Consider the following 23,843-nt stretch of genomic DNA (forward strand, 5'->3'; position numbering starts at 1 on the left):
GGGGCGGCCCCGCCACGGCTCGGAGCGGGAGGCGGCGCGGCCGCAGCGGCCGCCATGCAGCCCTCGCGCCGCGCCCCGGCGCTGCCGCCGCTCCTGCTTCTGGCCGCCGGTGAGTGCGAGCCCCGCGTCCTCCTCCTCCGCATCCGCGCACGGCCGGGACCCCTCGGGACCCCTCCCCGCTCCCGGGTCGCCCCCATGCCCCCGGGTGCTGCGTCCCCGCTGCGTGCCGCGCGTTGGGGTGCGCGGGTCGCGGCGCCCCGGGTGGGGTGGGAGCCCGCGGGGGGACGGAGGGAGCGCGGGGCGGCCGCTGCGGTGCAGGAGCCGCGGTGCCCCCGCTGCCCCGGGCCGCCTTCCCCCCGCTTTGAGCCGCCTCTGGCCCCGCCGCTGTTTCAGCGGCCGCTGCAAAAGCCTCGGCGGGGAGAGGGGGGACCTCAGACCGCGCCGTGCCCCCCCCGGGAGCCCCGCGCTGGAATGTGGGGGAGCGGTGGGGCGCGCGTGCGGGGCGGCCAAGCGCGGCAGTGCCGGTGCTGGAGGAGTTAGGAGGCCCCTTGGGGAAACTGCCCAACAAAGAGACCCCTCAGAGACCCAGCAGGCTGCGATCGCCCTCTCCCTCCCCGCCTTCCCTACAGGAATCTGCTTGGAGAGAGGCTTTGGATGGGGATGCTTAAAAGTGTGGGGGAGTCTTTGTCTTGAGCAGCTCGGTTGGGAGGCAGGGCTGCCTCTCGCAGCGTGGCTGAGCGGTGCCACATCCAGCTCCCCCCACGGCTGCCCCATCACCCCCATCTCCCAAAAAGCTCCCATGGGAGACGTGTCGGCTCCGCGGGGCTGCTGGCCGGAGCTGTGTGTTCGGCGCGGGGCTCCCCACGCTCCCTGAAGACAAGGGGTAGAGCCTTTAGGTTGGTAAACAATGGGGAGCTTATAGAGCAAAATGGATCCAAAAATCCCTGTCGAGGTCTTGTGCCAGCGCTTTGTGGCACAGAAGCACCGCGTCTTTCCCGAGTGAGCGGGAAGCCGCTTTGTGGCATCCCCGAGGCAGGCTGTCGGTGCCGGGGAAAACGGCGGGCGCAGCCGGCAAAGGTCCCTGCACGCGACTCAGTGGGAAACCTGCACGGCCGACTGTACCAGAGCGGCTGTGCCCGACCGGTGCCGCCTCTGCAGAGGGGACAGCGGCCTGGGGAGGAATCGTGTCCCCCTGGCCCCTCTACGTGAATGTAGCTTGGAAGTGACATTCCTTTTGTGGAGGAAGGAGAGGCAACGACCGCGCTGTTGTTTTAAAGTCTGGCGGCCCGAAGGATCCAGCTGATGCTGCTTGGCCGAGGGGAGGGTGTTTCTTATCCTGGAGATGCTGCTGGAAACTCTCTAGCGCTGCTGTGCAGCTGGTGAGGACACCGAGGAGCCGGGTCCTCGCGCTTCGCTGTGGTCCTCAATCCTCTCCTAGCAGGATGCCATACAGGGGTGGGATGGGAGGGCTCAGTTCTTAATCCAGTGAAGTTGATAATCCTGGGGGGCTGTGGGGGCTCTGGGCGCACCCAGTTGGCCAGGTGCCTCCAGGGACCCAGAGTCCCCCTCAACTGGAGGTTGGGAGCGAGGATGAAAACTTCTGGGCATTTTTTGGAGCTCCCCGTTTTGGTCAGCAGCCCTGAGCTCTGCTCGGCAGTTTGGGAACTGTTCCAGTCTGGGATATTTCAGTGCGCTCTGGCCTCGCTCCTGCGGTCGGTTCAGACCTGCAGCTGAGCGCGGGCGCCGCGGGATGCCGTGTGTCCCGGCGGGAGCCTCCCGGGCGCGGGAGCGTCGCAGCTGCGGGACGGGCTGCAGCGGGACGGGACGTGCGCCCGGCCACCGGCGGGTCCCCTGGCAGAGCGCAGAGACGCCTCTCACCCAGCGGTTACGTCTCTGCCTTTGCGAGTAGGAAAATGATGTGGTTAAGAGCTGGGAGAGAAGGGAGGGAATCGGGTCTTTTCCCTCGCCTTGTCTCCCCAGGTGCTAGTCTGCATGTGGGCTGCTAAGGAAGTTTTTTCCTTCTGCCCATGTAGACGATTTCTCGTTAGCACCGTATGAACGAGCCCGAACTGAGCGGATATAAATCAGGATGGATGCAAATTCCCTGCAGTCAAGTTTGCCTTGGCCTCTTCAGTGCCATAAGGAAATGTTCACTTAATTATAGGCATCAGGGGTAGAAATAACTCCATTAAGCCCCCGAGGGGAGGCTGCAGGCGCCGAGCTGCAGATCAGAGCGCAAAAAGTTTTGCTTTTTTCCCTGCGCTCGGTGTGGGAAGCGGCTCCGGCGTTTTGTGGGTACGTAAGCGAGGGGCAGCAGCGAAGGCGGCCGTGCCGCGGGGCTGCGCGAGCGAGGAAGGTGCAGGACTGGCACCCGTGCCTCGCTGCTGCTGCAACGCGTAATCCCCAATGAACGGAGAGCGGCCCGGGCAGAGGCGAAGCGGCCGCTGCGCTGCTGTGTTTGGAGGGATGGGGATGGAGGTGCCGCCGGCGCTGCTCCTGCGGGTACCGGCGTTCGGATGGATGTTCCTGTGTGGACCTGTGTGCCAGCAACGCGCGGGACCGGTGCTGTTCGGCCGGGTGGAAGCGTGGGGAAGGCGGAGGCTTGGAGCGAGCGGGTGCTTCAGGTGTCAGCAGCGGGGGCTGCAGCAGGTCATGAGCCGGGGTTGCCCGTGGTGGGTTTGGAAGCCCAGCAGGGCCGTGGGTGGCGTTGGGCGTGTGGCCGGAGCGCTCGTGCTGCGCAGGCAGCCGGGCCCGGCAGGGCAGCAGCCGTGGGCTGCGCTGGGAACGGGGCAGAGCAGTGCGGGTCGCGGGGACCGAGGCCTGCGGAGGGGACGATTTTTCCCAGCTGATGGCTGAAATGCAATGGGCCTGTGAGAGGGCTAAGCAGCCTGTGGTGGGGTGTTTTATTTGTTTATTTTGGTGTTTTTTTCCCCCTCCTTTAGATCGCTGTTTCCTCCTGTGGCCTGTTACCCCGGGCGCCGGTGGGTGGCTGTGGAAGGTGACTGCTGACAAAAGCAAATTCACTTTTGCTGCGTGCAACTGCCTGTCCTGATGCTGCCGCGACCGGCTCGCGCGGGGCCCGTTCCGCGCTGACGTGGGGTGCATTGAGCACGGGGACAGCGCTGCCATTCGCAGGGACAGCAGCCCTGGCTCGTGCAGGCTCTCGGGGCCGGGTGTTTGCACTGCCGGGGGGCAATGGGGACAACCTGGTTATGGCCAGAGGTTATGGTTGGCGCCCAGCGCATGTGGGTGCTGGTGGAGGATGGGCTGGCTGTGCCTTCCTGAGCAGAAACAAGCAGAAACGAGCTGAATTCCCAGGCAGCGGGACCCGGGAGAGCAGCGGGGCTGCCTGGGGAGCCGGAGGAGCTGGAGCTGGAGCTGAGGAGCTGGAGGGAGGTGCCTCCCAGCACGAGGGCGGCCCGTGACTTTGGATCAGCACTGGGATGACAGGTGGTACCTGGCTGTCCTGGGCGCCTCCCACGCAAGCAGCCGAGTGTCTAGAGGGGCAGAGGTGCCAGGTGAGAGACGGGAAGGGAGCTGGGACGTCCTTCAGCGGAACCATGTGAAGTTTCTTCTCTTCCTGCAACATCTGTGCCCGGGATCCTTTTTATTATTTAAATTAGCCCCGTGTTTTGTTATGTGCCGCATCGGTTAGTGCCGTTGGCCGCGCTGCCCCTGGGCCCCTCTCCTCGCTGCCCTTGGCCCTTGCACTCCGGCCTCTGCAGGCGCGGGGCCGGCGCAGGGACCATCCCCGGCAGATGCTTCCCTCATCTGGTCATTGTGTTTCTGTCCTAAGTGATTATCGGTAAATGACCCATTCCTGACCCAGCTCTCCTAGGGAAGAAGTGTTGGACAACTCCTGGGTTCGGGGTAGGCTTGCGAGCAAGGTCAGCGGTAGCGGGGCCGCATGGACGTTAGTGCAGCTGCTGCCCAGGGCGGGCAGCGGCTGCTGCCCCTGTCGCCGCTCGCCCGCTTGGGCAGCGTCGCTTCCCGCAGGGAACGACACCTGGTCCTGCTGCAGGGGCCGGCGCTGCTCCTGGGTCCCCTGGGCTGCTCCTGCCCCAGGCTGCTCCTGCCGCGGTGGCAGCGCTGCCAGAGGCGCCGCGGCCGGGCGGGTTTGCAGGGAGAGCCCGGCGAGACCGCAGCCCCGCGCCGGGCTCGGCACAATGCCGAGGGCTTGGGGGACATGCGTGTGTCTCCTTGGAGAGAAAACGCAGGTTTACTTCTTAATTAAAGAGCAAGACGTTTTTAAAAGCTGCTTGACACTTCCACAGCCAGATTCCATTTCAGCTCCACAAATCCCTACTCTCAGTTCATCTGGATGCAGAAATAACTTATTTCCTCTTTCGCTTCTGGTCCATAGGCCGATTGGGAGCTGTTAAACAGCTGTGCCGGCCCGTGGAGAGGTGCCTTGCCTTCTGCTGAAGGATAAAGCGGTTCTTGGTTCGTTAATGTAGAAGATGCTTTCGGATTCTTTCAGAATCTTTTCGAAATGCAGAATAGTTCTTATTCACTGCAGTCTAGGAGATGGCAGATAATTTCTCCTTAGATGCCTGGGTCTAAGGGCTTGACATCTGCTGCTGAGCAGAGCTCCTGCGTCTGCCTTGGTTGGACATCGCCGCCGCTGCTGAGCTTGGAGCTGCAGATGTTTTCTGAGGGGCCGCTGCAACCCACAAGCTCATTTCATGGCTCTGCCAGACCCCAGCCTGGTTCTTTTTCCCGTGGTCTTGGAAGGGGAGCCCCGCAGCGCTATTCCCTGGTGTTTAAACCAGCCCTTTGCACTGCGCGTGGAGGTGACCGTCTTTCCCGAGGTGTGACCTCCGGGGTGCCTGGAGAGCTCCGGAGCTCGCAGCCGACGCGGGAGCTCCGGCGCCAGGTTTGCTGCTCGCTCCCTGCCTTTGTTCCCTCTCCCCGCTCCATTTCCCTCTTCCACTTTCTCGCCTTTCGCACCCTGCTCTCTCTGTGCTGGGGCTGCTTCTGCCTCCTTGCCCGGCTCTTTCCCCCAAGGCTTCCTGCCCTCTTTAGCATGCACAGCCTCAACTCCTCCAGGTTACGCAGAGGTGCCGCAAAAATAGAAACGAGAGACAAACGCCCCATTGAAGCAGCTGGTGAGCCTGGCTCCCTTCCCTGCTCCCTCCCATTTACATTTGCAAGGTTTTATTTGCTTGGGTTTCCATTTTTTTATTCCCCTATTGCTGGATCTGACTTTTAGGACACCGGACCAGGAGGCCGATGGCAAATGGAAGTTGCCGGACCCTGTTGCCATCCTAGGAGGACACCCTAGCCGCAGATTTTTGGGTCTCTGCTGTGCCCCCCTGCTCCCAGCTGAGCTCCTGCTTCGATTCTTTCTCTGCCTCGGCGCTGGCAGCTGCGCCGAGCTCCTTTGTGCGATGCTCGGGGAGGGTGGCAGCGCTTGGGGCTGCTGTGCGGCCCAGGGCTGGCCCCGCTGCTGGTGCAAAAGGTGCAACACGCCACAGGGATGTGGCCGGAGAGGGACCACGCGCTGGTGCAACAGCTCTGCTGACCCCGTGGCCTTCAGGCTCCTCCCGGTCAACCCCGGCATCCCTATGGATCACATCCCGAGGTGTCATCCTCCCCTTTCCCCTGCCATGGAGAAAGCTGGTCTGCTCAGGCTGTCTCTTGATGGCTGCCCTGTGACGGTGTCGCTTTATCTGGGGCTGAGGAGCGCAGAGCATCCCGGTAAACAGGATAATGCAGCTTAGGGCTTTTAAACTGGGTAAACACTTCAGAGCTAAAAGAGGGTAAGCAAACTCGGAGGAGCCGAGTGTCCCGCGCGGGGGGATTAGCTCTCCGGCGCCCAGGTTCATCCGCCGCGACGTGGCACTTGTGGAGGTGCGGGACGGGTTGTGGCTGAGGTTTGGGGACAGCCCCGACGGATGGAAACCAAGAGACTTGTCCCAGGCTTTGGAGCTGGGGCAGGGTTTCTATTTCACAGCTTTTCCCTTTGCCCAGGTGGGTGGGAGACTTGGGTTGTGACGTGGCTGCAAAGATGGACAATCCATCGGCCAAGTCTCTGCTAGCAGAGGTGAGAGGAAGCTGAGGTATCTGGGTGATGAAGAGCTAAGAAGGATCCAGGCAGTCAATTGTCACCCAAAAGCTTCCATGTTCTTCAGTAGAATAAACCAACAAGACTGAGAAGTGCTGAAGGACTCAAGAGAATGTGGGGAACCAAGGTCAGAGTGGGAAGAAGGCTTGAGAAGGCCTTTCTGGGCCTCCGTGGTTCCCAGGGCAGGTCTGGTGACCAGCCCGCTGGGTGAGCAGCGATTCCCAGGTTTTTCACACCAACAAGCCCATGTTTCCAGTGTTTCCAGTGCACACATGAGGTCCAGTCCACCGACCACCTCCCCACAGCTCCCTCTGCACCTGCCCTGCTTTGAATTCTTCGTCCCTCGGGGACCAGGAGATGTACACGGCAGCAGAAGGGTTTCTGGTCCGTGCCCTTGCCTGAGGGCAGATTCCGCTCTGCCTGAACCCTTGCAGGCCACGTGTTTCCAAACCTGCGTGCAGGATCCAGGTGAGGACTCGGCAGTGCTTGCAAAAGGCATTAATAGCTCATTTTTCTAATACTTTGGGATTATGCATGCGTTTTCACAACAGCATTCCGGTGATAGCTCAGAGCCATTCCCAGTATAGGAATTTCTCCCCCGAAGATCTCTCTAATGGATAATTTCTTATCTTATAGCAGGAATGTCTGTTGTTAATTCCCAAGATGATGACTTGGTATTATTTCTTTTCATACCATTTCTGTGTTTTCCATCCTCAAGATCACCTAGCTCTATCTACAGTCTTCCCGTGAAGCAAAGATATCTCCTCGCTTTGTGTCTCTGGCTAATTTCATTATCACGGTCCTAATTTTCATGCCAAGGTCACTTAGGAAAATATTAGAGCTGATGAGTTCCAAGGGCCGACCTTGAGGAATGCCACTAAGAGCCTCCCTCCAGCTCCAGCCCCTGTCGTTTTCCCTATAGCTGATGCCTTGCAGCTTTTCTATTCATCGCTCTCTTCTCTTGCTTCTCTTGTATCTGATATTTCTCAATATCAGATATTTTACCGAGTTCCAGATAGATCTACTGCATTTTCTTGTTAGAAAGTTATCAAAGGAAGTTAGGAAATGAGTCTTCATTTCAGTTTATTCAATTAGTTCAGTTCAGTGGCTAGTTCATTAAAAATTGAGAAAGTTGCTATGACCTGAGAGAGCAGGAAAGCTTCTCTCTTTTCTTTATTTCTTTCCCTTTTATTCCCTTCTGATCTGCAAATAAAAATCACCTATGAGGGGATGAGATCTAGCTCTTATGTACAGAAGAGCTGAGGGCCAGGAAGCAACTACTTTGTTCACTGACTGCAGGTGGTTATTTCTCTTGCTTACCAAAACTATTTTAAATTGGTAAATGTCTCTTTTTTTCCCCCCCCTTATCTCTCCATGTTTATGATGGTATTTATCAGATTTATCAGCTGAATAAAGCCAAGTTTCCAGTGCTTTTTTCCTGCATTTTAATTGAATATCAGTATGCATGTAAAGGTACCTTGACACAAATCACAAAATCTCATCGAGGAAACAAGAAATGTCAGCCAAGCTTTCTAATATAAGAAAAAAATTGAAACCCCGGGTTTATAATTGTTTAATTCTGCTAAGAATTACCCATCTTTCTGCTCAGTTTTAGGTAGATGTATTTGCTATTAGTGTATTTTAATTCTTGCCAGAGGCAGTCAGCCCTTGCCCATGGAAAGAAAAAATGTGAGTGCTAAATGAAGTTCAAATGAATGGCTCGGAATTAGATTGTTAGCTTGCTGATTTAAAATGTGATTAAATTTGGTGATCTAAACAAATTTGGTTTAATCAATCTCCCTGCATATGAAATAGGTCCAGATCAGGAACTCGTGATTGCGTGGCAATGAAATAAAAAGTTTTGTTGAACTTGCAGAGCGAGAATTTCACGCCTTACGTGCAGACCATGCCACCTACCCCCCAGGATGGGTGATTATCGAGGCACCCCCGTCTTTCCAAGAGCAAAAAGTGTCCGAAAGGACAAACCATCCGTGCCGTGCTGAGCAGAGGTGCCCGGGGCTGCGTACGGGTCTGGCCCTGGATGCCATCCCTGATGCGGCTTTGCTGTCGTTGCCCAGGGACCTGGTGCCTCTGCCTCGCCTCCTCAGAGGAGCCCACCGCCGACGGCCTCACTTCCACCTCCCTGCTGGAGCTGGCCGTGATGTCCCACCTGGAGGCCCTGAATTCCCAGGAACAGCCCAGCCCCGAGGCCCCGGAGGGCGAGCTCGGCCCCGGCACCCTGCACGCCGCCCCGGGATCCGGCTTTGCCAGCGAGGAGAACGAGGAGTCCAAGATCCTGCAGCCCCCGCAGTACTTCTGGGAGGACGGGGGCGAGCTCAACGACTCCAGCTTGGACTTGGGACCCGCAACAGGTAGGTCCCGTTTTCACCCCCTGCTTCTCCTCTCTGCTGGGGCTCTGGGGAGGCGGAGGGATGCGGGGATCTGTTTTCCTGCTTTGACACGACTCTTGCTAGGAGGGCCTGAGATTAAACGTCAGCTCTGTTTTATCACCTCAGTGCCTGACGTGTCCCCAGTGAACCCTGAGCAAGCACAGGCTTTAGAAAGCAAGTTACAGCTCAGCCTTTATTCCTGAGCTGCTGCGAAGTTCCCTGAGCTGGGAGAAGTTTCAACTTCTGCTTCCTGTTGTTTGAGTTATCCCCTTCTTTCTCTCTGTCCTTCCCCCTTTTATTCTCTTTATTCTCCATTCTCACTCCGTTTTTACTGCTGCTGTCCATTAAGCACCGCCTGAAGGTCTCAAGTCCCCAGCTGAGAGGTCAAGGCCATCTCAGGATTTGAGTCCCAGCTGAATTCCCAAGGTCAAATTCGGGATTTCTCATGCCCTGGCTGTAGTGGGGACTTGATCCAAGTGAAGACAGCAGTTTTCCCCGTGGGGTTGCTGTCCAGCTGCCCTGTCCTGTCCACTCCTGGGGAGCCTGGACCAAAATGATCTTCACGAGGTGTTTGAACTTTTTTTCTCCATGGAACAGTTTTGGATGTTGGTCCCTTGGTGCTCTTCCCCTGAGCCTCTCAGAGGGATGGAAGGAAAAAGGGGATGTGTTTGCAGGGTTTCAAGGAGCTTAGGAGATTGCTCTGCGTGTTCCCGCAGCGAGTGTCACGCGAGGCAGGTATTAGGTGTTACCTGCGCGCGAGCTTCAGCCTGATCCCTCCTCCCTATCCGGTGTCGCTGCCTCCCTCCCAGCAGCTCTGCCTGAGGTCTGGAATTAGAAGCACAAGTCCTGTTTCAGCCCTATCTTCCCGCCCGTTTCCGTGACTTTGCGGAGGCCTGTGCGTGCGGCGCTAACAGGCCGCGCTGGGGCCACCACGGGCCCGGCCGAGGTGACGAGGACTTTGCTCCCCGGTGCTGCTGCTGGACTTGCCCAGCTGCTGCTGTCCCGCTGCTCGTGCGGCCGGGAGCACTCGGAGGTCTGTCCGGGAGCACTCGGGGGTCTGCCGGGATGCTCCGCGGCGATACCGCTGCCGGATGATGCTTGTTCCCGGCGGCGCATCCTCGGGACAGGCTCATCCCTGGCTGCTCTCCGGCCCCGGCAGCGCGCTCAGCGGTGCTTTTATTTGCGTGCCAGCAGGCACCTGCGGGCGCCGGCCGTGACTTGGAGCGCAGCGGGCGCTTGTGCATTGAGAGCGGGACGCTCCGGGCGCCGAGGCCGCCTCGCCTCTTGCACGTGCCGCGCGGCATCGCCATGCGGAGCACGCGCCGCGCTCCTTCCGCTGCTGCCCGCCGTGCCTCCCAGCACGAGCAGATGGGAGCTTTCCGCTGGGCTCCGTGCGGACCTTCCCACTGCAGCACCGCAAGTGCCGGCGTCCCCGGCCGTCGCCGTGTCCAGGGCGCCCTGCTCAGCGCCCTTTCAGGACCTTGGTTAATAGACCACTCTGAATTATTCAACAGCTGGGAGCGCATTTCTGCTTAAAATTTAATTAGAAACCTTCTGTGTGTCGTTTTACAATAAAAGATATTGTAATAGCATCCCTAAATTGGGCAGCCCGCTCCTGTCGGGCCAAGTCTGTCCATCAGAGCGATGCGCTCGCCCAGTGGGTCTTTCTTGCTGCGTGTGTGGCAGATGCCATGTGATACCTCGTGGAGCTGTGTAATGACATCTGTTAGGTTATTTTCAAAAGCATAAATCCATTAAGCAATTTCAAACAGTCATTATTAAAAAAAAAAAAGAAAGATGCAAGTTCTCCTTAAGTCGGCTTTCTGTCCAAGTGACAGTGGCATCTAGGCTGTCCCAGCTGCTTGCTCTGCCCCAGGCACCGCTCGGAGACCCTGAATCAATCAAGGTGCCAAACAGGATTGTTACACTCCCAGAGAGAGAAAATACCCTGCTTTGGAGAGACCTGTAGTACCGGGCTCCTTTCCCTGCTTGGCTTAAAGATCCTGGCCTTGGGATTGATGGTCGTGGTGCAGACTGGCCGGATCTCCCGAGGTTCCAAAGCTGCATTAGTCACCTCTCTTTTTCCGCGGTCCCTCTGGAGCCTGTGCGAGGAGCCCGCTCTGCCTTTGTGCAACGTTGCAGCCTGTGGGAGCTGTGAAGTCAGACCGCTCTGCAGCTGCCGTGCTCTTTTCTTTAAGTGCTTTCAAACATCCTTTAAAACTAATTCTGGAAAACATGGGGCATCTAGGGCCACCTGTTAGTCCATTAGGAAGTGCGAATGAATTCCCGCTGGCTGGACGCAGCTCAGCCCGGGGCTCCCTCTTGAATAATGTGTTTCTGCTGCCTTCTGCTGCAGAGCGGTACATCTGTGTTGACATCAGGGAGTGCCGGCCTGTGAAAGGACCCTGGGCTCTGTCCTGCTCTGTCTGCGAGGGCACAGAGGTGCACGTTTGTGTGGGGCTACCCCGCTGGGCTGCCCTGGCTTGGCTGTTCCTGCGCTGCTGCAGGAACAGGGTGTTCCTGGAATGTTCCAGGAGTGTTCGGGAATAGTGGGATCCAGGTGCCATGGGTGTGTGGGTGCCGCCTCCTTAGGGAAAGACGCGGTGAGTGATTCCCAGCTCAGATCAGGGGAGCTGTGAACCTGCCACATCTGCATCCCGCTCCTCTGGGGCTTCCAGGGAATCCGTAAACTGCTCAAGTCGTAGTCTGAGTTTGGCTGCTGCTTCTCACCTCTTCTATGAAATTGGCCTGAGCCAGGGTCAGTCCTGGGAGGAGATGAGGACTTGTGCCTGGTGTTTCTTGCTGTCCTTCTCCTTCTTCCCATCTTGCCCATCTTGTTTTGCCTGGAGGCTCTGATCCCCCTCATTTCCATCGGAGACGTTGACGTCTTTTCCAGCTTCAGGCATAGAAGGGAATCCTCATGGCTGCTGGTCCCTACAAGGAGCAACTGCCCCATCTCCCTCGTCCCTCATTTTGGTGAAGGAGGTGCTGTGGTGCTTGCAGCCTGACGTAGTCCCTGCTTTGCACATCCGTGCTCCCCCTTGGCTCAGTCAGAGCCCAGTGTCCCTCAGCTTCCTCCTCCAACCGAGCCCATGGGCTTAATCCCTAGTGGGAAGTGGAGTATCCTGATAAGTGATCCAAGACCTGGGAGAGGTGGCAAGGGAAGGCTCTGTCCCTTCCTTGCCCGAAGGATTGGAGGGCATCATCAGGTCTTTGCAGCGTGGTGGTGGGCTGGCTTGAAGCTCATTTCTGGGCTGCTCTATTAGCTCCAGGGTTGTGCCTTTGAAGCTCCAGGCATAGCTGTGCTGGGAGCTGGCAAATCCAGACTCATGAGTTGGGAATTTACTAGGGTGGCATGTGGCCACCCTAGAGAGAAAAAAAAAAGTAATCTTTTAATTATTTGTGGTAATTAGTAGAAGGGATTTCTAGGCGAGTTAGGATGTGGGACAGCAGGACAAAAAAGCACACTGCATTCAAAGAAAGGTGCTTTCCAAGCAGTTAGTGGGATATAATCTGTCCCACTCTCAGCCCTTCCTTGGCAGTGAGAATCCCGTCCTTCCATGACGAGTTAGTTGCTCCTCTGTGGTCAGAGAGATCCCAGTCCCTCCAGCCCTGCAGAAACCCGCTCCTCTTCATCCAGACTGACAGCAGATCTGCAGTTCTTAATGCCATCTTCAGCCCAGGCATTAATGAAATGAAGCACCTGGTAAAGACTGTCCACGTAAGAGGCTTAGTGCTGAGCAGCTCCCTGCCCGAGCTCAGCCCCGGGACGCCTCCTGTTTACGCGCTGATTTAAAGGGCGCTGACGCATTAGGTGATCTGTCTTGGGACCTGTGACAAACAGGGTTCCTCTGGGCATGGGGCTATTCTGACAGAGCCGTCGCTGACCAGCTCTGTCACTTGTGAGGCGGGTGACTCATTCTGGCCTCTCGCAGAGGCCCAAATCAGTGGCCCGATTGATCAGGTCAAATCAGTGCCCAGTCTGAGGCAAATGCCAGGCAGGGGTGAGAGCTAACCCTGCATTTCTTGGGGGCTGTATTTTAAATGTGACCTCTGTGTGTGGAAGGGTGTGTGTCTTGAAATCCCCCATAGTGACTTCTCCCAGCTCTTCTGGAAGATTGGGGTATTAACCGAAGCTGGCTCAGGGCCAGTGCTGGTAATTACATTTTACCTCTTTGAAATCCCCCTGCAATTTTAATCAGGTGTAGTATTCCTCTCCGCAGTGTCTCGTTGCTTGCTGACTTGCAGTCCGGAGCAGATAACACCCCAGAACAGGCTGCACTTCAAGCAGCAGTGCTAAAATGCACCTTGCACTGCAGGAGTGTGGCAGGTAGTGCAGCCAATGGTGCTGGTGAGCTGTGGTGTTGTGATGGGGGGCAGGAATGGGCACGTCTTCATTACAGTGTCTTCTGGTTACCAGTAATTCAATCAGTGGTTAACATGATCTGCTTTAATCCAATAAAGACCTTATGGCCATGTTATGTTTACTAAAAATGATGGGGGTCACCCTTAATTCTGAGCTGTCACAGGCACTTTAAACAGGTAATAATGGCAAACAGAGGCCAGGCAGCCTTGCAGGGCAATGACTGAGCCCAGCTCTTCTGAATGGAAGAGAAATAGAAGTGTAATGAATTAAATGTCTGGCTGGGGAATTGCGCATCGGCAAGGTGCCAAGTCTTGTCCCATCTGGTGTCAGGGAAATCTTGGGTTTGATTGCAGAGGGAGCAGGATGCAGCTGAAAGGACAGACCTCGCAGAGGCTCGGAGCTCCTGTTCACCTCTCATCCCCCTATCCAAGGGGAATGAATGTGTGCAGATCCAGGTGTGGTGGGAGATGTGAAGGGCAGACCTTGAGGGGCAGGAGGGCTGTGTGAGATGGTTTCTATGGAAAATGGTGCCAGAAGGTCTTTGCAACAGAGCTTGGGAGGGAGAAGCCAGTGGGGGCTGAAGGCAGCTGGGTGCTGTGGTGTGAGTAATACAGCTACAAGGGGAGAGCATTAAGGGGATATAGCCAAGGATGCCTGGAGATGAGCTTGTTGCAAGGAATTTTGTATCGGTGAATCAGACTCCCGTGGGCGTGATGTGACTGTGACACTCTGGGAGAGAGCGGGACACGGGGAGGGTGGCTGCCTGTGGAAGTAGTCTGGTCTGTCCCTATAAAACAGATCCCGAGACAGTCTCAGAGCTTCAGAGGGCAGCTCTCCTCCTCCCGCAGGGCTGCCTGCTCTTGCCTGTGGTAGAGGTGCAGTATCCACGCACGCAGCGTCGCTGGGTATCCACAGGTTTTGCTTGTGGTCCAACCTACTCTGATCTCAGTGGAGCCTAGCAGGGAAGGAGCTGGTGGTGGGTGTCACTGCTGCCTGTTCCCTTCCCAGGCACCTTTCCCTGGCAGCTCCCTGCTCCCTCCCTGAAATCTGTTGAGTTGACGAAGCAGCCTGACGAATGTGGCATTTCAGCCAGCCGTGTAGCACCCATTTCCTTCAGTGCAAAGCCCTGCCTCACTTCTGCAGCGGCAGCATGAGTCACCTGAGTCAGTCTGGCCTCCCTGTTCCATGCTTGCTGCTTCTTGGGAGCCTCCACAGAACCTGGTGGGGATGGGAGTGGATAGGGCTGCTCTGGGATGGTGGGAAGCTCTGGGCTCCTGCAGGCCAAGGGTGGCCAGTTGTAGAGCATCTGCTGAAGGGAGAGGACAGCCAGGTGGGCCTGAGCGTTGTGGGTCTCACAGCTCCCTGGAGGAGAACTCCTGGCTGAAGGAGAACGGAAGCTAAATGTTGGAAGGAATCACTGGTGGGAAATGTTCTTTGAGTTGCTCTAGAGCTGTGGGAGGGAATTATTAAGGGAAGCATTGAGATTCCCCCAAAGAGGAAACTTCTAGCTCTGCTTTGCACACAGATGAATGACAGAAACCAGCTTTTCTGGAAGGCTCTTTGGGAAGAAAATTTTTAGGAATGGTTTTGTGGCTGGGATATTAGCAAGGAACTGTATGGGGTGCAAAAAATCTTTGGAATTGTTTAAGAGGCATGCAAACTAGAAGGTGAATATCTTAACAGATTGGATCTTCCAAAGTTGGGGAATACCTTCTCTTTGGAAGTGAGGCCATGGGAAGACAATTAGTAGCCAGAACAAAGTCCCCAGCTGGGAAGTTGGGAAGGAGAGGCTGAATTATTCTCCCTGAACCTCTTGACTTGGGAAGCAATTGAGTTGCCCTTGGGAGCTGAATTGTACAGAGCGCTCCTCATTTAAGGAGCACAAAGCAGCACAGCTGTGACCACAGCACCTTGAGTTTCAGCATTTTCCAGGCCAGTCTGCATTTTGCATCTTGCCCCATGTGCAAGGCGTGCAGCTGAGGAACTGTCCTTGCCAGGTTTGAGGGGAATTAATGTCATTGATAGGGGTCTTACCGAGCCAGGTGGGAGGAGGATGCTCCCGGATTAGCATGCAGGACATTGGGAAGCTGGTGGCAAACTGGGAATGCTAAATCAATTAGCAGTGAGCACAAGGGCTCCTGTGTCTGCTCCCACCTCGCCGGTGGAGGCGGCTGAGGTTTCGGCTCTCAGCTTCCGTGCGAAGCCGATGCCTTCTGGGGGAGCGTGGGCTGCATCTCCTGGGCCCCCAGCACCAGCGGGGGAGACAGCAGAGGCGTCAGACCCTCTTGTTCATGGGAGGTGACACGGCTGAACCACACGGCGCTTCTCCCCTTGGGCCCAGCGTGTCCGTGCAGGGCGCTCCGAGGGCAGGTTGGCTGCTTGACTGGGGAGGAGAGCTGACAGGGCAGGAGCAGCTCTGCCTCCCCTGGGACAGACCTCGGGCTGCTTTCTGCCCGGTCTGTCTCTCTGCTGTGCCCAGCTGCCAATTCTTGCTATTCTCCTGCTGGGGAGAAGTGTTGGGGAGAGAGGAGTGAGGAAAAACTGAGCGGTCTGTGAGCACACGAGATGGCAGAGTGGATCATTAGTCCTTTAAAATAATGTCCCATCTCATGGGGAAATGGGCATCTCCCTCCCTCCTGGTCTGTGGGTGCAGAGCAGGTCGGGCTCCTGCAGCTCCTGCTGAGGCCGGTGTGTTCAGCGCAAGCCCAGCAGCAGGAGCAGCACAAGAGACCAGGGAGAGGCATTAACCCTCCACCATCTGCTGGAAGAGGGTCCCAAACGAATGTCCTCAATCCTGCGACCCGTGGCCGTTCCTGCTGTTAACCAGCATCTGTCTAGCAAGGTGGCCACTTTTCCAGAGATACCGATGCATGTAACTGTTGGAGAAGACCTCCAGGAAGGCCAGCAGCAGAGGGACCATGGTCTTCCTCTGCCTTTGCAGGAGGTGATTCCTCTTGCTGCCTTGGCGGCCACCAAAAGAGCATCTTCAGGGAAGCAGCAGGGTACTGATAATCTCCTTTAATCCCCAGGATCCTCGGGCTGGATGGGTCTCAGGTTGGGTGCTCTCTAGTAAAACGCAGCAGCAAAGCAGATGTGCCCTGGAGAGGGGTCAGCCTGCGGTGGGCAGTGGGTCTCAGGCCTGTTTGCAGCCTGAGAGCTGCCAGGTGACAGCCCTGAAGGTTGGGGACACAGAGAGGAGCGAGGTGGTGGCATAAGGAAGCTGCTCGCTGCTCGAGAGGAGCATCCTTGTGCATCTGCTAGGGGTGCAGGGAGCCGCCTGCCTCTCTGCTCGGGAAGGATAGGAGGGGAGGGAAGGGGCTGGGTTGCCAGAGCAGCTCCCGTTGCCAGGGAATATCCAAGGCAATGGAAGTGTGTGTCTGTTTGGCACCCGCTACCGCAGCAGGAAGCGATGGGTTGGGTGGGATGGGGCTCTGGAGACCCCTCACATGTGTTTCTGAGGCATCCCGAGGGCTGCTGCCTCTGTGCTCAGTGGAGCATCTGCCCTGGCAGACAGGCAGAGGGATGGAGGCGTTGGGGATTTTAGACAGTTGCTTATTAAAAATGAAAAGCTGGGCAGGGTGCTCATTTCTAGCTGCAGAGGGACCCTCTCCCCTCCTTCTCTTGATCAGAATGTGCTGTGCTCATCTTGGGGAGAAAGGAATTAATTGGGATGCAAACCACTGAAACAGGCTGCTCGGACACAGGCAGTTCCTTCAGAAGGATGAAGACTGATCGATGCCTGCAGGAGCTCTCCAAGTTCCAGCTTAGTGTATCTGGCCTTACAGGTGCTCTCCGTATGGAAGAAGAACCCACATCCTGCCCTGACCTTTCATTTGTGGGGTGCATCTTCTCCTTCAGTGCCCCTTCATTGCAAAGGCACCTGCAACAAATGATGGTCAGAGCCACCAGGGGCTGAAAGTGGAGGGAGAGTGGGGTTGAATTTAGCTGCTTTCTCTGACCTGTTTCTCTGCAGCAAAGCTTCTCCTTAGTGTCCTGGCAATCCCATAATTCAGATATTTGAGAAGCCCTTTCTGCTGTGAAGTGCTGCACAAACCAAAGTCCTGCCTTTGAGATGCCCAGGTTGCTTTGGGCTTTGCTGCTCCTAGGGCCTGCCAGGGAGCAGGATCTGGTTTGCTGCCTGCTGTTCTTCTTCGCTAGTATCTCCCACTTTGCTAGTGGCTACCCCGTATCTGTCCAAACCCTTGGTAAATGAATCCCTGTGTCCGAGCCTGCTTTGTAGCACTGTAACCTCAAATTGAGGTGCAAAGTCTCAAGAGTGCGTGGAGGTGCAATTTGAGATGCAAAGTCTCGAGAGAAGTGTCTGTGACCTGGCTGGCAGGTCTGTGAAAACATCCTCAGCAAAGAACGAAGTGGAGAAGACCAATGTATGACTTATCTGTGGAGAAAAGGGGTTCACTGGGGTAGGGAGGGAGCTTAGGGGACCATGGGGTATCACTTGGGGCTGTTCCTGTTTTCTGTGGCATGTTCCACAGTGGCCTGCTGTGTATAATGGGGACAATTCCCAATCTTTTGGAACTGCCATGTATAGTGGGGACAATTCCCAGTCTTTTGGGACTCTTGCACACTTGGGATGTGACACCATGTCTTTTGGATCTCTTTTTAGACTACAGCTTCCCAGTTTCCTCTCCGAAGGCCTTGCCTAAAGGGAATGGGACGCAGGTGAAAGACGCCTGGGAAACGGCCACCTTGCAGCCACCGGCAGAGCCAGCCGAGCTGGAGTCGCGCACGCTGTTCTCCAGCACGCTGGAGGAGGACGAGGGGCTGCTCCCCATAGACCACTTGAAAGGCCCCGAGCTCCTGCAGCCCTCCGAGCCAAAGGACACGTCACCTGAGCCAGCGAGCCAAGAGGAGTCCTTGTTCTCCGACCTGTTTTCCACGTCCTCTGTAAGAGCAGCTGTGGTGACCGAGGCAGCCGTGGGAATTCAGGACGAGGACACTGCTCCTCTGGGCTCAGACCTTGGGAGCAGCATGGGGCCAGGCGTTCTGCCCATGTCATCTGTTTTCTCTGCTACTTCTGCTGCGAGGTCCCCTGGTGTTTCAGAAGAGCCCTTTGAGGTGACAACTGGGGACATGTGGGCTGTCGAGGGAGCAGATTTGGAGCCAACTGTGACCACCTCAAGAACGGAGCTCACAGAGCCTTCAGTGGAGCCTGGTGGGGAAGAACATTTGTCCAGAGAGGAGTTCCCAGAGACCACGGTGGGGTGGGAGATGCTAGAGCCCACGGAGCTACCTGAAACGGAGCAGACGCTGGAAACACCTGTGGGCACCCCCTCTCCCAGCAGCAGCTCCTTGGACACCCAGACATTTTCTGGTGGCGACCAGTACCCCAGTTTCTCCACAGCAACGTGGGTCACGTCTGAGGAGCCAGCCCTGGATCTTGCCTGGAACGACACAGAGTTGGCCACGGAGATGGTGGCAGGGGAGAGGAGCTTGTCCCCGCAGCCCGGGGACGCCCGCATGGCTGTGCTGCCCACAGAAATGCCCTGGAATTCACCACAGGTAGCGTGCGAGCGGTTGGGAGATTGCAATGGAGATCGTCGGGTGCTCATCTCTCAGGAAGTGTTTAACCCCCTTATTCTCCCACCCTCTATGTCCAGCCAGCTTAAATAACATTTTCTGCTCCCTCCTCCAGCCAGTATATTTTGAAGGCTTTTTCTTCTTTCCCAGTGCTTCTTAAGGGTATCTGTGATCCTTGGAGAAGGACTTGCCCACCTCCCATCTCCCCCCATGAACTGCTGCATAAAAATCCTGCTGCTAATAAATACTTGTCCTTTGGGGGCACAGAGAGCAGCAAAAGCTCCTTGTTTTCTCCGCCTGCGTTATTGGAAGTGTCAGGGCATAGATGGCCCCGAGGACCACTGGAAAGGGAGTGAGAAGCAAGTGCTATTTTTGCTGCTGCTGCTGTTAGCTGCCAGGACGTGATGCAGAGCATCTGGGAGGATGCTATTAAGGGGAATTGGTGGCTGGGGGAGATACAAGGTGAATGAATCTAGCAGACCATGGCTGGCTAAGTGTAGATAGGCAGGAGGAGCTGGCTGGTGGGAAGGTACCAGAGAAGGTTTCTTGTTTTGCTTCCTGTCCAAAGCACTTGGGATCCCAAGGAAGTGACTTAGTCCCTCTGTACTTGCTTGCAAAATACTGCCCTGTCTGACCAGGTTGTGTAGGGACCACAGAGGCTCCTGTTTAGGTTTTCTGCTGTGTTAAGCGCTGGTCATGTACAAAGGCTCCAGGCAAGAGAGAGCTTGCCAGTGAGCACCTGAGTCCTTTTGGCTGTAGGTGGAAGGTACAGCTGGGCAGTGGCGTGCTGGCACCATAGCCTTGTCCCTGCCCTGTGTGCTAGCACTGCAAGAAAAAGATCTTGTGTGTCAGCTTACAGATGGAAAGGTGAATGCCCCTGAGTGCAAAGAGCTAGAGGACAGTTATTTCCTTTGGGAAGCACCTCCTGGGAATGCAGGCCCCTTCCTTGTTCCCCTCCCTTGCATGTGCTGTGCTTTCAGCGGGAGAGCTGCATTCACTGCCCAAACTCAGCTGTCTTTATGCCTTGTCTTTCCAGGTAATCTGCAAAGACTGGAGCAACCTTGCAGGGAAAAACTACATCATCCTGAATATGTCGGATAACATTGACTGTGTAAGTCAGCCCAAAGAGACTTGATGGCGTGAGAAGAATAGCACTTAGAGATGCTGAGGCAGGCACGGCGCTCGCTGTGAGCTCTCAGTACAAAAAAAAAATAAAAAATAGAAGCACTAATTCTCAAAATCCCTACAGAGGTTGTACAGAGACGGGGGGTAGGACAGAAATATTCTCATTCCCCAAATAGGGAAAGAGTGGGCGGAGAGAGGCTTTTGCTCAGTCTAGCAGCATGAGTTCCAGATTGGGCTGTGTCACTCCTGGCTGCCTGTCTGTGCCAGTCTACCTGGGTTGTCGTGAGACTCAGGAACATTTAACATTGCACCTCTTACTCAGAGGCAACATCCCTCTTCCTTTCCCTTCTTTTTCCTCTCCTTTTAGGTTACAGTCATTTTCCTTTGATGGCTAAGGGAATAGAGATGCCCCATTTGCAGTGTGAAGGATCCAGTGTCAAGCAGCTATCGCTAAATCTTCCTTAAGTGCCCCATCCTGTTACCTTCTGTGTTATCTGGGTCTGTTAACCAGACATGCTCAGCTAATCCAATGTGTGTCCATCCATCCCCGCAACGCTGCAGTTAATTCATGAGCCCAAAGTCCCTCCTGCATCTCTGGTGGAAAGACCAGAGCTCATTCACCTCTGCTGAGCCTTTTATCAGACGCTGATATGAAAGGTGTAGGGTCAAGGTGCCTTTCATATTTCTGCAAAATGATTATGAGCCTGGCAGTGTGTGACTGAAATGTTGCACCAGGGAGCCCCGTTCTGCCCTCGGGTGTTTGCTCTCTTGCTCCTGCAGCTCCTGCACCAGGTTGAGCAGCCTGGTTTTGGTACTGCGGGGTGGTGTTTCCACTATTTCCCTATTTCCAGTACTGTTTTTTTTTGTTTGTTTGTTTTTCTCTAAGGCAGACTTCTGGGGACAAAGGAAGCAGGGAAATTGTTGCACATAAAGCGTGCTGACTATTTTAGAGAGAGAAAAAGTCAGTCTCTCTCCATTGGCCTGCTGGCTTTAAGCAGACCACTTTGCCCCTTGGGGAATTTTAAGCATCTCTGTTGCAATTTACAGTTGCAACTCGGGAAAGTAGTCCTTGAAAACCAGAATCCTGCTGCACTGTTTCCTCCATGTCCTAGTCGTCGTCGTTCTGCCTATCTCTGCAGTTTAAATGCTGTTAATTTTATAGTATGTGGTAGCTCCCTTCCTGTGGTTGTCTGCACTTGCCATGTTTTAAACCACTGGAATGGCGAGAGCTGCAAAACAGAAATGCAGATGTCTCTTGAAAAAAATTGCATCTTTGCTGTTGAATCCTCCATCCTGCCGTGCTGAAAGAAGACAGTGCCCTGGGATAGGCAGGACTGAACTGTTTTTCTACTTGATTTCATGTTTCAAAACGTGTTTCCAACTGAGTGATTCGTGCTGTCCTCCCCTTTATTCGAAGGGACACTTGTCAACATACATATTTAACGTGAACATTGCTTGCATTCCCTGCCTCCCGTTATCACTATGCATGACTGAAGCTGAAATCAAGCTCTTCTCCTTTCCACCCCTCTTGATGTAGTTTGTTTCCTACCAGTGACCCCCTGCCTGCCCCTTTTGCCCTATGGTTTATGTATCCCGAGCCTTTGCGGTTTGCATTTCTGGGGCTGCAAGGCAAAGTCTGCGTCGCCGGCGCTGTAGTTTAGGGTGAATGGGGATTTCTGGAATATTTCCTTTGTTTTGAAGCTCTGAGGTGATGCGTGACTGAGTCAAAAGGCAAGGGGCGATGAGGGGGCCGGGCTTGCAGAGCTCCGGTGTCCTTCAGGAGGAAGGCAAGGACCGCGGGGCCGGACCTGTGCGCGGCTCCCGGCCTCGCGGCACGGGGCGACCTCCACCTCGGCCCTTCAGGTGCCATCGTCGCAGCTCCCCCCTCTCCTCCAAGGATGATCCCTCAGCACTCCACAACCTCTGCTTCCCCATCACCAGAGGCATCTCCCTTCTGTCCCGCTCCAGGGCTGAGCTGCTCCCTATTCCTTTAAAATGGAGCCGCGGGCGGGCAGTGAGGCCCGGAGCGCCGTGAGACCTGCTGCCACGTCCTGTCCCGGCTCCTCCTGCCTCCCTGTGCTCTCCCACTGCCGAAAGCCGGATCCTGATGAGAGGCGGCACGGGCAGACCCTGCTCATTCGGGCCCCACTCATCGGTGTCTTTTCCAATTAGGCCGTTTTCGATTCAGGCCTGTTGCCTGCCCTGAGCGCTTCAAATTGCCATGGCAACAAGAGCTCTCCATTTTATTAATCATCTGTGTGGCCTTCAGGTTGGCATGGCAACGGGAGATAAGAATAGAAACGCAGGAGTGGGAACGCAGCAGAGGAGCCTGCCAGGGGATGGCTGGAGCGTGTCAGGCGGAGCGGCGCCCGCGGACCCGGCGCTGGGGAAAGCCTGGCGGAGCTGGGGAAGCCTGGCCGCTTCTCCTGCCTCTTTGCCACATGGCCTGGACCCTGCATCCCATCTGGGTGGTGTGGGGTGTGGGAGGAGATCAGTGTGTCGGGAGAACTGTGCGAGTCCTGGCTGGGGACGTGTGGGCGGAGGGTGTTGTGTTGGGTATGACGTGTCTGTGAGCAGGTGATGCTCATCCATGGGTCTCGGCTGCCATCACACAGTGGGGTTGTCACACCGTGGGGTGGTCACACGGTCACACCATGGGGTTGTGCGCCCATCGTGCACTCACTGAGGTCCTTTCCCTGTGGCAGGAGGAGTTTCGGCTGGAGAGGGGCCCCCAGCTGCTGGCGCTGGTGGAGGATGCCTTCTCCAGGCAGATGGACGGGTTGCAGGAGCGCTGGCTGATCTCGCTGAGCAAGCCCAATGAGAACGACAAGCACCTGCTGATGACGCTGGCGGGGGAGCAGGGTAGGTGCCGGCAGAAGGGGCTCTCTGGCGATGCAAAGGGTGGGCTGGTTTTAGGGGCCTTGCGGCAGAGATGCCCAGTTGGGTTGGAAGGAGCTTTTGCTCTCCAGTCTGCTTCAGTGTTGCCCATTCTCAGTGTGAGCTGAACTTAGGGAACGGAGGGGCACTGAGGACATGACCCTCTTGTCCTCATCTCCCTCCTGGCTTCTCGTTCATGGTTGGCACCAAACTCCCAACTTCTCTGCTCTGACTGCTGCTTTGCTCCTTCTTTGGACAGCCTTGGCACAAGCATCCTTCAGTTTTCTCCCCATGCTTGTGTGCTCCTTGGGGACAGGCCCTTGCCATGGCAGGACATGAAAACCTGCTCACAGTTCACTTGTGAACTTACCAGTTCATACCCTAATTCTCATCCAAACTGGACAAGACCTAATGGTGCTCTGGAGGCTGCTTATGTTGATGTTATGGCCTGTATAAAAAAAAAGAAAAGTGCTATTCAGAACTGGCCTGCAGGGGTAGGAAAACAGAGTGGTATTTGCTCCATCTGTGCTTTAAATCATACCAGTCCCAACTTTGTGAACGTTAGGTGTCTAATGTCAAACTTACATACCATCCTTCCCTTCGTGGAGAAGAAAGTCAGGTCTGAACTCCAGCAGCACAGCTGGGTTGGGGGATAACCCTGAGGGCAGAAACCTCAGGAGCTGAAGTGGCTTCTGCTCTAACAATCATGCTTGTGTTCAGTTCTTTCTGCTGCTGGGCTGAGGGAAAGGAAGGAGGGCTTCAGTTTTTATATCCTCCCTGCCTGGTCGGGGGCAGGGCAGGGAGGATGGATCACGCAGCAACAGCACCTGGCTCCATGATGTTTTGGCTGCTCCCAGAGCAGACACAGATCCTGAAACCTGCTGTGAATTTGAGAATGATACTAGGCACTTGCACCAATTCACCTCTGTTTCTTTTCCCTTTTTCAAGAATGTTTGGGGGTGTACTCTGCTACAATTCTTGCATTCTTTCAGCCTCCGAAGATAGTGTACCAAGTAACAAAAATCCCCAGCTATTCTCCTGCCTCTGTCCTGCAGTGAATATCAATGATGAGTACTTCTAACCAAGCTAGCCAGGTGTTGACAGCAGTGCTGATCTATCCTTTTCCTTCTCTCCAGGTGTCATCCCTACAAAAGATGTTCTCATGGCACTGGGGGATGTTAAGAGGAGCTTAGCTGAGGTAAGAGCCTTTGCTTGCATCCATTCTTTCAGGCTGGCTATGCAATTAAAATAAGCACCTACAAAACTGAGACCATATTTCAGTCTGAGTGCTGAACACACAAGAGGTGAACAGATGAGTCAGATGTTTGGCAAACTCCCTTCTCCCCTATTTGGTAGCTGCAGAATCATCAAATGTCATCTCCCATTAATACAGCAACTGTGTATTCTTCCCTTGCTGCTTCTCTGACTTGGTTTTGAAGCTGCATTTCATGCGTTCATGCTGTTGGGATCCTTGGTCTCT

At 55.5% G+C, this 23,843-nt stretch overlaps 1 protein-coding gene across 1 annotated transcript in view; it reads left to right on the top strand.

Annotated features, from left to right (window-relative positions):
• Positions 1–54: 54 nt before the first annotated feature.
• PODXL2 (podocalyxin like 2) overlaps positions 55–23,843 on the top strand; it is a 28,620-nt gene continuing 4,831 nt past the window's right edge. The window contains exons 1-6 of the mRNA XM_026052585.1: positions 55–109; positions 8,146–8,439; positions 17,448–18,343; positions 19,398–19,472; positions 22,192–22,348; positions 23,500–23,561. Coding sequence (XP_025908370.1) covers positions 55–109; positions 8,146–8,439; positions 17,448–18,343; positions 19,398–19,472; positions 22,192–22,348; positions 23,500–23,561 — 1,539 coding nt within the window. The remainder of the gene's footprint in view (positions 110–8,145; positions 8,440–17,447; positions 18,344–19,397; positions 19,473–22,191; positions 22,349–23,499; positions 23,562–23,843) is intronic.

This window comes from Nothoprocta perdicaria, unplaced genomic scaffold, assembly GCF_003342845.1.
Source record: "Nothoprocta perdicaria isolate Ctin4 unplaced genomic scaffold, notPer1 scaffold_9, whole genome shotgun sequence".
NCBI classification, from domain to species: Eukaryota; Metazoa; Chordata; class Aves; order Tinamiformes; family Tinamidae; genus Nothoprocta; species Nothoprocta perdicaria.